The 12723-nt window shown below is 44.1% G+C and overlaps 1 protein-coding gene across 2 annotated transcripts in view; it reads left to right on the forward strand.

Moving 5' to 3' along the window:
- The first annotated feature begins 7496 nt into the window (after nucleotides 1–7496).
- Nucleotides 7497–12723, forward strand: part of FAM169B (family with sequence similarity 169 member B) — a 104561-nt gene continuing 99334 nt past the window's right edge. For both annotated transcript variants that reach the window (XR_005216341.1, XM_037832935.1), the window contains exon 1: nucleotides 7497–7568. Coding sequence is in view for 1 of the 2 variants with exons in the window: in XM_037832935.1 (XP_037688863.1) it covers nucleotides 7538–7568 (31 nt within the window). In the remaining variant the exon portion in view is untranslated. The remainder of the gene's footprint in view (nucleotides 7569–12723) is intronic.

Genomic DNA, 12723 nt, shown 5'->3' on the forward strand with positions numbered 1-12723 from the left:
CTTTAGTGACCAACCCTCCTGAGTTGCCTGGGATTGAGGGTTTCCTGGAGAGGAGACTTTCAGTGCTCCATGGTTCAGTCCTGGGCCCACCAAGTGATCACGCGACAAGTTCTGTTTAGACCCTGCTCTTTCCTCTTTATAATCTACGCCCCGCCCCAGAACCCTACTTGGTGAAAGTGGTTGGTCTTGAAACTGATTCTGCAAAATATGTAAGGGAAAAAAAACCCAAATGAAACCACAGATGAAGCTTATGGTCCCCGTCTTGAAAGTGTTCATTGAAAGCACTGAGCCCTGAGGAGCTGTGGGACCTCAGGCAGGTTACTTAACCTCTCTGTGCTCCCATTCTTTTCTCTTCTGTGAAATGGGAATAATAACAGCATCCTCTTCCTATGTGGAGTCTTACTGTGTCCCAGGCACCATGCTCGTTTCCTTCATTTAGAGCTAACTGGTGTCAGGGCTTCCCAAGTTGACTTCCATGGCTGTGTCTGCAACCATAACCACTTTCTGCTGGAGAAAAGTGCCTAAAACTGTGCTTGACCAACTAAATGTACCCACTAAATGCCAGGCACTATGGCTTTTATATTTCACTAACTCCTTTTTAATTGTGTCAGAGTAACCAAGAGAGCTAACATTTTGGGCTGTTTGTTCTATTGAAGAAGCCATATCATGCAACATCTTGACTTTTCAGAAAATACAATTTTAAAAACTTTTTTTTTAAAATTAAAAACACTATTTTAAAAAAGCTGTCTAAGAAATGCAAAAAAAACACTGTTCTTTCCCCAGATGGGTCTGGCCATGAGAGCCTCAATCCCGGGGAAGCCCTCAGAGCTTTTCAAGCACTGTGGCTTCTGCAAAGTTCAGTGCACCTTGAATTAGATGGTGTGGACTGTGTAGTTCATCTAACTAATTGGCCCCCTGAGAGGAAAAAAATATATATACCCCCTTCCTCGGGATTGTGGGCAAGGAGTAGACTCCACCTGGTGCCTTTCTGTGACTCTGAACCAAAGCCATCCCTTTTAATTGGTCCCTGGGGTGGGCAGCAGGCTTATTTCCAGGGAGAACAGGTGTGAAGTGGCGTTTGCCCCCACTGGCCTCCCACTGCCTGTCCTGGGAAGCTGGGACCCACCTTGTTTGAGAGAATTGCAGCAGGGCTTTCCATGTCACTTGGAAGGCCTTAATTCGAGGTTAAAATAGTGACAAAGTTCAAGTTTGAAAGCAGTTACCCAGCTTCTCATATTCCCATAGGCACTTGTTGACGTGATCTCAGCCCTCCCTGGTGAACCATTCCTGGGTTCCTGTTACCTACCTAGTCCACCAGGAAGATGGTGTTCCCCATCACTGCTAAACGAGGAGATTGGGCTATTATGAAATGCCCTATTTGTCAAGTTGGTGGCAACTAAAATCAAACTCTGATAGCAACGTTAACTAGTGATCTGGTAGCCTAACTTGTCTTAACTAATGTCAACATTGCATGCCCAAAGAAAACACTCCCCGACTGCTAAGATTGCTAGTCTTTAACCATGCCACTTTTCTGGTATTGAAGCAGCACTTTCCATTAATTTTTTTTTCAGCATTTGACATGGAGCCATTCTTATTTTAACTTAAACTGGTATTTGTCCTGGAGTTTTCACTTTACTATAATTCACTCATTTTCTTATGTCCTTGGTTTTCTCTAATTTTGTAATTAATAAAAAAAAGAAAACAAGAAACAGACTATTTTTACTTAGCCACAGTGACATGCAAGTATTGTATTCATCCCCACCTGAAAAGAAATGCATCACTACCCTCTAAAATGAGAACGAGTCAGAGAAGTATGGATTTTGAGGTCCGACATCTGCACTTCTATTTCTTTTTCCTTTGTAAAAACAAATGCTGTCTAACTATTGCTGATGTCTAACACAATCTTCAGGCCGATGAAATACAGTAAGCCTGAGAACAAATAAGGCAACTTAAGGGAGATGTTTTATTTAACAAAAAGCATAGTGACCTTCCTTACAAGTTAGAGCACCAAGGGGAAGGTATTTGTGATCATATTTGACCCTGGGATTAAGAGGGCAAGGTGCGACCCTTTTACTGAACCAGAAAGTGAGTAGCAGTGCATACATGTTCTCGCCGGGGACAGCAGATGTGGGCTACCGAGATTATAGATATCCTAAAAAACTAAAATATTTTGAGTTTTCAACCAAACATAAAAATTTGTGGGATTTGTTTTAAATTTCTTATTGGCAAATTGTGACTTCCTGCTTAAGCAAGTAAGCGGATGAAAAGGGTTTGTTTATTGTCTCTGACACAAAGAGCTCTTTACAATGCAACACATCCTGTACAGGGGACATAAATGAAATTTAATCAAACTGGTCAAATTCCCCTTGGGAGGTGGGGAAAATCAATCAATCAACAAGAAGCACCCAAGGATTAAAAAAATGTTTTCTTTTTGGAAGAAGCTCTCCCTTACTTTAAATATCAGTGCATGCAGATCAACGACTTATTGTTACTGTGAAACACACAACCCTTAGCTAAACTGCCTCTCCTCAAAGTGCAGAGGGATTTCCCAAAAAATGCCACCCTATCAGGGCAGCATTTGGGACTCACTCTCCCTATTCCTTAGCCTATTCAACTTCAGACTCCAGGAGGAGTCAGCACCCTCTTTCTGTAAAGAGCCAGATAGTAAATATTTTAGGCTTTGTGGATCAGGTCTCTGTTGCCACTAAACTCTGTTGGTCCAACGTGAAAGCAGCCATCTTTGATTTGTAAATGACTGGGCATGGCTGTGTTCCAATAATACTGCATTTATGGACACTGAATTTTGAGTTTCAAATAATTCTTACGTGTCACTAAATATTATTCTTGTTTTGATTTTTCCTCCCAACTATTTAAAAGTGTAAAAACCGTTCTTAGCTTGCATGCATACAAAAACAGACAGTGGGCTGGGGTGGGGCCTGCAAGCTGTAGTTTGTCAAACTAGGTGTTTCTCCATATAGGGAACATGATATGGCTGGTGATAAAGTGACCTTCTGATAGACACTAGCAACTTTTCAATTAAATGAGTGAATAGATTATAATGAAAATCGAAACAAGGATGAGGTGCTTCAGAACGTGTATCCAGAAAACCACTGCATCTCCTTTTTTGCTAGGTTTTTACCTAGTGTTGAATTAGAACAGCATTCTGAATAAATGTGGCAAGAATTTTTATTTTCAAAGTTATAGAATTTATGAATTTTACTATCCTGGAATGAACCCACTGGAGCAATGATCAATTATTACTATTGTTTTCTTATCTAGGGAGAAGAACAAATTAAATAGCTGTGTTTCATCTTCTTGGAGGTATGAGATGCTATATATTCATGTTTTTAACCTTCCTGCTAAACCATACCTCTCAAAGTGTAAGCATTTACTTATTTAAGCATTTACTTATTTAAAAAGAAGTAAGCATTTACTTATTTAAAAATAAAAATTTGAGACTTTTATAACATTCTGAATCCACCATTTAAAACTGTTTTAAAAGAATTAGGGAATTTGTGTTTTAGAGACCACATTGCAATGCTGGGATTATCTTCAATTTTCCATGGAAAACTGGTACAGAAGATACTGTTTTTTATGCTTTCTCCTACAAATTATGAATTAAATAGCTTGAAAACTAGTGTTTTCACATTTCTGGCAGTCTTCTATGATACATCAGTAAGATAATATTTCCCCTACATTTTACAGGATAAAGGCTTGCATATATTTTTCTTCTTATATTTTTTCCTTCAATTTTTGCTAAGTCTTGATCACTTTTTTTGTTCCTTAGGACTATTTTTCCTTGACTGAAAAGCAACAGCTGTTGCATCAGGAATTTTTTACTTATTAAAGTCCAGTAGCTTGCTAGCTTTGTTGTTTAAATACTGGATTTTGCTTTCCAATTTCACAAATGCCTTGGAATGACTAGAACAGTTGTGTTCTTAACACTGAGGGAGTTCCTGTGTAGATAAGTGAGGCCAGATGGAGGCCATAGCAGAGAGCTGAAAATGTCCTCTTAGAGTGCAATGGAGGACCATACTTTGTGGACCCCAGTTTCCCCGTATACGTAGATAAGCAGTTTTCTTTTTTTTTTTCCTGGTTACCGTTAAGGGCAATTTTGTTGTCTAAAGTGAGTGCCAAGTGACTGAGTAGGTTTGAGGAAGAGTTAAAATGAAATGACTTATTTGCACCCAGAAGAACAATGATAATCAACTTTTCAAACTATTGGACATAATAAAAATGGCCGGATATGAGACTGGCATATACAACTAGTAATCTTCCTTTATTGCTGAATGGAGAAAAGAAAAAGCCCACTTACAATAACTATCAAGTATCTGAGATATGTGGGAATAAACCTATCAAGAAGGAAACTAGAATTTTAGCAAAAAAGAAAAAAAACATGTAAAACATGAGTAAACCAATGCGTACTGGAAGAAAGAAGTTGGATGAGAAGACCCAAAACATTAAGGATGTTAATGTTCTGCAAATTAATGTCAAAGATTAGGTGCTCTCTCAGTTACCGCAGTACCCTTTACTATCTACTGCCAGTACTCACCGAGGAAGGCCTTGCCTTCCCAGCTATCCAAATATACGATAATTAAAATAGTGTGGTACAATAATTAAAATAGTGTGGTATTTTTTAGAAATAGTAAAAATGCTCCATAACACCCAGTAGCCTTGATTTTTGAAGACAAGTGCATAACTATGTAGCTTAGATTGTGTGGCTCTGTAATTGTGAAGACCTTGTGGCTCACACTCCCTTTATCCAGTGTAAGGGCAGATGAGTAGAAAAATGGGGACAAAAACGAAATGAAAAATGGAGTGGGATGAGGGGGGATGGAATGCTTAGGGTGTTCTTTTTTACTTTTCTTTTTCTCCTTATTTTCATTCTTTTTGGAGTAAAGAAAATGTTCAAAAATTGGGGTGATGAATGCACAGCTATATGATGGCACTGTGAATAGCTGATTGTGTACCGTGGATGATTGTATGGTATGTGAATATATCTCAATAAAGCTGAATTTATAAATAAATAAATAAAATTTAAAAAAATGCTCCACAACACGAGAGCCATAATGTATATGGGAATTTAACATGCAGTAAAGGAGCTCTTTCCAAAAAGTGGGGAAAGAATGGATCCTTTAATGATGTGGGAGCAACTGGATATAGTTAGAGCTGTTCCTCCCACCATATATTGAAGTGAATTCTGGTTGGATTAAAAATTCAAATGTAAAGATCAAAACAATAAAAATATTGGAAGCAAATTTAGAAGAATTTATTTTCTAATTTTGGGGTAGGTTTAGTCTACCCAAGCAAGACAGAAAATCCAGAAAATATGAAGGAAACAAGGAAGTATTTGATTATGTAACGACTTTGGGAAGAGGGGTTGAATGAGAAGAAGGGAACTTTGCAGTCTATAATTCTGTATTTTTTAAAGAACATACGTTCAGGTACCATGCAAGTAATTGAAAACAACACAAACACTTTGAAGAAATGCAACAAGGCTTCGAAGAAGGATGTTTTACAGCAGAGCTATAAACCCTATAGTCCTCTGTGCCAATAACTTAAGTAATGCCATGATTATCAGGGGGTGGCCCAAGGCACAAGGGAGAACAGAGGATGAAGGAGAGGAGCGTGGACAATAGAATAGTGAGAGCAGATTTGGAGGACACAGAAGAGATTTGTTCCCACCTCAGGGCCTTTGTACTGGCTGTAACCTTTGCCATTCCCCTTCCCATATGCTTAGTTCCTTCACTTTGTTCAGATTTTTGTTCAATTTTTACCCTTTCAGTGAGGCTCACATTTAGTACTTTATTTAAAATTGCAGGCACCCCCCCATCCCCTTTCTCTATTTTAGTTTTTTTCCTTAGATATGCCTTACATATCATTATGTTTTTTGAAAATTGTTCATAGTTTGTCTCCTGTCCACTAGAAAGTAACCTCCATGAGGGCAGGGTTTTGTCTGTTTTGTTCACTGCCGAATCCTTATTATCTAGAATAGTCCCCAGTACAAGGGAGGGGCCTTATAAATAAGTGATGAATGAGGGCACAGGGTATAGAGGAATTAAGTGTCCGTAGCTGTAGCCCAGGGAGCTCTGCATTTTCAAACTTCCAAGAAAGGACTTGAGGGTCTCTCTAAAAGTGGCATGGAGCTCTGGTTCCACTAAGGATGCGTACTCCAGTACTGTGTGATGGAAGTAGAATGTGGCCATTTTTCATTCTCTGCAGGGTTTTCTGCAGATCAGTTGCTCAGAAGATTGGGTTGCAGAGTGGGGAGAGACTGGGAAGTTCTGTTTGCTGGGGTCGGGTTGGGGCAGTGGAGGACAATGCAGGAAGAATGAGTATGAAGCATTGCCATGGGGCAGAGGCTCACGGGCTGAGGATGCAATAAAGGGTCAAGTCCAGAAGGATGAACTTCAGGGCCGCCAACCAGAGAGAGGAGGCGAGGGCCAGCTGACCTCAAGCCCTTGGGTTTGAAGGCTGCTGGCATTTTAAACCACCTCTGTTTCCTGCCTCCCCTATAAACAAACAACACCTTGAAAGAGGCCAGGAAGAAGAAATACTGGAGGAACAATTGTATCTCCTTGATATTTTCTTACTATTTTTGAGTACCAGCTTGAACATTTAATTAATAAAAGTGTTAGGTATCAGGAAAAGCGAGCACATTACTGTAGTCAGTAAAAAATGTGGAAGACTGAATTGGGCAACGAAAATTGCTGGATGTCCTGGGTTATGTGTGCTTGTCATTGTCTTGGGGCTGTTTTGCAACTATGTTAATTGTAAACAAAGGAAAATACAAACGATTCCTGTGGCAGAGAAATACAAATAAATTCTGTCAGGTGGAGTTGCAATTGGGTATTGCTGAATATTGACCAGTTGTGCATCTATTTGTAAATTTCTTTAATCATTCCTGACTGATAGCCTCTAGGCGTGTGTGGTTTGAATTCCCCTTTGACCCGGTGGTAATATTTTACAGGTTCTCTCATTAATTAATGAGTGAAATAAAATCTTTGACATACGGTCATTTATTTTTGTATTTTTCAACAACGAAAAAAGTCATCCTGAACACAGTTCTTCAAAAAAGTTTTCTAGTGAGCTCTGGCACCGCCCACGGGTAAATGTCCGCTGTGGTTTGACCCCCTACCCTCTCCCTCGCCAAAGGAAGGAGGAGGGAAGGGGCACCGAGTCCAGTGGCAGGAGGGTGGGGTGGGGGGCGCACAGTTTCCTCCTGCGTTAAGTGAAGGGGAATGAATGATAAATATTCCGCAGGGCTGGCGAGGCTGAGCCAAGGTGGGGCGAACGCGCTTTGCAAACTGAGGAGCCGGGGTTCGCCCACGGGTTAGACCGCGCGGCAGTGACCGCAGAGGGAGGGGGTGGAGGACGGGGACAGTCCCGGGGAGGGGGAGGGAGAGGAGAAACCCCGGGGGAGGGAACGCGGGAGGGGACAGCCCCGGGGGAGGGGCGAGAGCATCTCCGAGGGAGCGGACGCGCAGCAGCTCCGGAGAGGGCGGGAGCGGGGCGCGGCGCCGCGGGAACCCAGGGCATGGAGGCCGAAGCCGCCCGCCGCGCCGCAGGTAAGCGGGGCCGCCGCCCGCCGTCTGCCGCCCGCCGCGCCCCGCCCCGCTCCGCCCCGCTTCTCGGGTTTCAATGGCTCTTCCCGCCCGAGAGCGTCGGGCGCCAGCGCTGCAGAACCGGGCAGTTAACTGTTCGTGGCGATCAGGAAGGGGAACTTTCCCCGCCTGGGGAAGCGCTGGGCGGGCGGGGACCTGGGGGGCTCCAGGCCGGCGGGGCAGCCCCCCGGCAAAAGGAAAAGGGAAAGAAATGACCGAGGGAGCCGGAGGGGGAGCTGCAGAACTGCAGGACTTGAATTCCACGCGCGCCCCTGCCCGGGCACCTGGCCTGACCCTGGCCATGTTCACGGCATCCCCCGGTCGTCCCCGGAGCCCCCGGGCGTCCGGGTCGCCGACCTGGGCTAGCTCCCAGACTCGGCAGCCTGGGCGCCCTCCGTGCCTTCCCAGAGCCCTGTGACCTCGTCTGTGAAGGGGAAGCGCACCGGAGTAGGGGAAGGGGGCGAGGCGACGGCCGGGCGCCTCTTCCGCTGCCTCTCCGGGGCGGCCGCGGTGGGGAGGGTCGCTGGAGCGAGGCATCGGGGAATCTGGATTTGTGCGCGCGGGCCCCGGCCCCAGGCGGTGCCATCCTCCTGGGAGAACCAGGCAAAGCGGGTGCGACCTGTGAACATGAAAGCACGTGGGACAAAATCCCAAAAGGTTTCTGCCAGCCCCGCAAAGGAGGGAACGTCCGGATAGCAGAAGGGACAGGAGCTTTTGATGGTGAGAACGTGCCTATCTCCCTCCATCCTCCTCTTCCTCCCGCGGGGACGGGCACAGTGGCCGAGGCATCCTGCCCCACTCGTCCAGTCCCGGCCCTGGAGGCACCCTGGCCCCTGGTGGCCGGCCCTGCCCACACAAGCAGCCACACCTCAGAATGGCCAAGTGCTGGGGCCTCCCGTCTCTGCAAGGGAAAAGCAAATCCTTTAGAAGCTCCTTTGCCGTTTATTGGAAGCCACAGTGGCAAACTACTTACTTTTATGACCAGTGTGACATAAAAGCTGTGACTAAGGTGTCCTTTTTCTTCTAACTTTAGCAGAGTTAAGCAGCCAAGATAGCTGAATCGTATGCATTAGTTAGATTCGTTGTGAAAGTTTTAACTGCTCGAGAGATTGAGGGAGGATTTTGTTTTTACTTTTAGAGGGGGAGATACTATTGATTTTTAATTTTTTGCTTTGGCCCTTCATAGAAAGTTAGCCTTCGTGCGTGTGGATAGTGAGCACTGTTTCCAGTTTACACATTGCAGAACTGCGGCAAAGAAAAAAACTGACTTGGTCTTTTGATAATATTTTCCTTCTCTGTAAAAGATTTTGCCCACTTCTGGGTTTACTGTACAGAAATATCTCATATATATTTAATCGCCTAGTGTGGGTACTCTGAGGTGCTCAAACTATGCTGCTTGCTGACCCCTCCACATCCCCCACTGGGAGTCATACTATGAGTCAGAGAGTTCCTCTGAGCTATCGCCTTAGAACTGGGCTTATTCCACCCAGCCTCATTCCATTTTAATGGAAAAAGGAATGGTAATTTCATTTTCAGGAAAAGTGTATAGTTCACTCAAAATGGCTTAAGGACTTTCCTGTGTTTGTCTTAACATTTGCTGTGGCTTTGATGGTCACTGATGGCCCATATGACACACAGCAGTTGCATATAAATTATTACCACATGTGCTAGATGGTAATGAAGTGGATTTTCACACAGCTGAACCCCTACCCAAGCTTTAATAGCCCAATTTCCAAAAAGGGCTTGAGCAAGTCACAACTACCTGGGAATCCTTTTCCCTTAAGCAAGGAAACATTTGACAATGAATTGCACTTTTCAGGAAGGCTGTATCCTGTGAGCTGCAGTGCTGAAACATAGGGCCAGGAGATGAGACTGCTCAGTGTTGGTGTGTTTGATTGGGGAGGGATTGCTACCCAATGGGGCTTTGAGGGTATCCCCCCAGTAATTCAAGTCTTCTAGACCCTTCTTGATGTTCCCTAGGGAAATCCCCCCATCCAGATTTCAGTAAGTTTCTATGTGGATTTGCATGCATGTGACTGTGTGTGCTAATATGTATAATGCAAATTTTCCCATTTTAAACCATTTTAAGTGTAAAATCCAGTGATATTAATTATATTCACAATATTGTGCTACTGTTACCACCATCAATCACTAAAACTTTTTCATCACCCTGAACAGAAACTGTACCCGTTAAGCAATAACCTCCTAATCCCTCCCCCTCTTCTACCCCAGCCCCTGGAATCCAGTACTCTACTTTCTGTGTCTATTAATTGACTTATTCTAGCTTTTTCATTTATTATTTTGTGTCAGACATATTTCACTTAACCGGATGTCTTTGAGGTTCATCCACGTTGTAAGTGTGTATCAGAACTTCATTCCTTTTCATAGCTGAATACTATTCCATTGTATGGATATACCACATTTTACTTATCTGTTCATCTGTTGATGGACACTTGGGTTGCTTCCGTCACCTATGTGTGTTTCTTTTAAAATGATTATTTCAAATATTGTGCATAAAGTAGAGATTTGTTAATTGTACTATTTCAGATTACCTACTTAAATTTTTTCTGCCTGTGTGTTTTTAATTTCCCTGATGCTGAAGACCTTATGTTCACAACATCAGCTGCTGTCATTTCAGCATCGAGTAAAGTGGAAAGAAAGGCAGATGTGGCTGGTTTGGGTCCCAGTTCTGTTACTTCCTGCATTCCTTACCGTGGACTTCCCTCATCTGTACAATAGTATTTGTCCTGCTTTGTAAGGGTTAAATGAGAGCCTGTACGTGAGAGCCGATTTCTGGGTCCACCAGGCTAGCAGATGTCTGCTCTTCCTTCTCGTCTCCTCCTGCAGTTGAATTTGTGGCAGACATGGAGAAGGCCATTTGTTTTGCCCCAACTCCATTCTATTTACACACAAAACTGGAGCATTTTCCAGAATTGTCTATTTTGTGATCTTCATTTAGAAACTCAGTTTAGTCAGTCAGTTTTAATTTGGAAGGTTAGGTATTGGACACTTTGTACTGGTAATAAAACAGTCTGGACCAGAAAGCTAGCAAGCAAGCTGAAAAGTCAAGGAAGACTCAGAAGCTTGGGTTTGGGGGACGGGGCCAGTGGTAACACCAGTGAAGGAATTGACTCTCAAGAGGGAGTAAGCATGATGTGATCTAGACAGAGTGATTTCATACTCTTTCAGCACATCCCTCCCACAGGAGATACTCGGGTGTTAGAACTAGCTTCAGAGCAAAGGAGGGAATTCAAGCCGAGAAATCTAGAAAGGCTAGTGCCTATGCCCGAGTTCCCTTGGGTATCCCTGATACTGAGTGAAGAGAACAGAGAAAATGGAAGCTTGAAGGAGGCGAGGTGCTGAGGACAGAAACCCAGAGAGGCTCTAAGCCCACTTGGCAGGTGAACTCGCTGCTCTCCCTACTACATGGGACCTGACTCCCAGGGGTGTACATCTCCCTGGCAATGTGGGGCATGGCTTCCCGGCATCGTGGGATTAAGAAAGTCTTCTTGACCCAAAGAGGGATGCGAAATGAAACGAAATAAAGTTTCAGTGGCTGAGAAATTTCAAAAGGAGTCGAGAGTTCACTCTGGAGGGCATTCTTACGCACTATATAGATATCCCTTTTTAGGTTTTAGTGTATTGGAATAGCTAGAAGGAAATACCTGAAACTGTCGAACTGCAACCCAGTAGCCTTGACTCTTGAAGACAGTTGTATAACTATGTAGCTTACATGGTGTAAGGGATTGTGAAAACCTTCTGGCTCATACTCCCTTTATCCAGTGTGTGGACAGATGAGTAGAAAAATGGGGACAAAAATTAAATGAATAATAGGGGGAGGATGGGAGTATGGGATGTTTTGGGTGTTCTTTTTTACTTTTATTTTTATTTTTATTTTTTTTTTTTTTTTGGAGTAAGGAAATTGTTCAAAAATTGGGGTGATGAATGCTCGATTATATGATAGTACTGTGAACAAAGATTGTACACTTTGGATGATTGTATGGGATGTGAATATATCTCAATAAAATTGAATTAAAAAAAAAAGAAAGCTCAGAGGGAGAATGACTGCAGACTGGGTTTATCAGGATGTGGGGGGTGCTGGCCAGCCTGCCACCCCCAGGGAAAGTGCCTCTGGTGGGCCCACCCCCCCCCCCAGAATGTCTTTCCAGGGGGTCCCACTCTTCTGGGAGGGCTGGGTCCCAAGTGAGTCCATCTGTCCTGGGTATTTCATACATGTGTCTTTTTTTTTTGGCTGTGATTCCCCTGTATATGATGGAATAGAATCAATACCATCTCTACTATGGGTGGTTCTTGTTCATTCCCATTTCCAGACGTCTACAGCTGTCTATATTAAGTGGGGTCCCCACTGTGTGAGGCTGGTCCTAGAGACCTTGGGTGTCCCGATCCTTTGAGCAAGCGGGAGTTGTGAGGCCTGGCAGGAAGGGGTGAATGACTGGGCAGCCTGCACTCGGGCTGGGTGCAGGGGAGGGCAGCAGGCAGGGAGCTGTTGTCTTTTTGACCTTTGAAACCCTGGCTGAGTGGCCTGTGCTTGGTCCCTGACAGCAGCTGGCTCTGACCCTCTGCTGACATTCTTATTTGTAGCTCAGCCCTGGGAAAGAGCCAGACAGCTCCAAGGATTGCAGGAAATTGCTGGGTTTTCTGCTACATTTTGCTGCATTGAAAGAAACTTATTAAAATGTGTTAGTCAGATGCCCCCGGATGTCACATGACTTTTAAAGTCAAGGTTGCACAGAGGCTGTTGAAGCTAAGTGACTGCCCTGAGCATCTGAAGGTCTGGGGCCTTGAATAAGGCTTATAAGGACGTGACAGCTGTGGTTTAGAAATGCCCTGCCTTTTAGAGGGCCAATCGTCTGTTGTGGGTTTTTTTCCCCAAGGATGAGTGATCAGCAAGCTTGAGGGCTAGGGGTGGGGTGGGAGGGGCACGCAGTGTGTGTGAATCCAAAGGCCACTGTCTGTTGAAATCCAGTCACATGCTCCCCTCACCCCTATTCTGGTCTGTTCTCTTTGTCTTTCCTGTCTCCTTCTTTGGCCCACCGGGAGACTTTTCCAATCAAACCCCTTGCCTTCCTGTCCCCAGGGAGTAACTTCATTTCCTTCC

The sequence above is a fragment of the Choloepus didactylus genome, chromosome 4, assembly GCF_015220235.1.
Source record: "Choloepus didactylus isolate mChoDid1 chromosome 4, mChoDid1.pri, whole genome shotgun sequence".
NCBI lineage: Eukaryota > Metazoa > Chordata > Mammalia > Pilosa > Megalonychidae > Choloepus > Choloepus didactylus.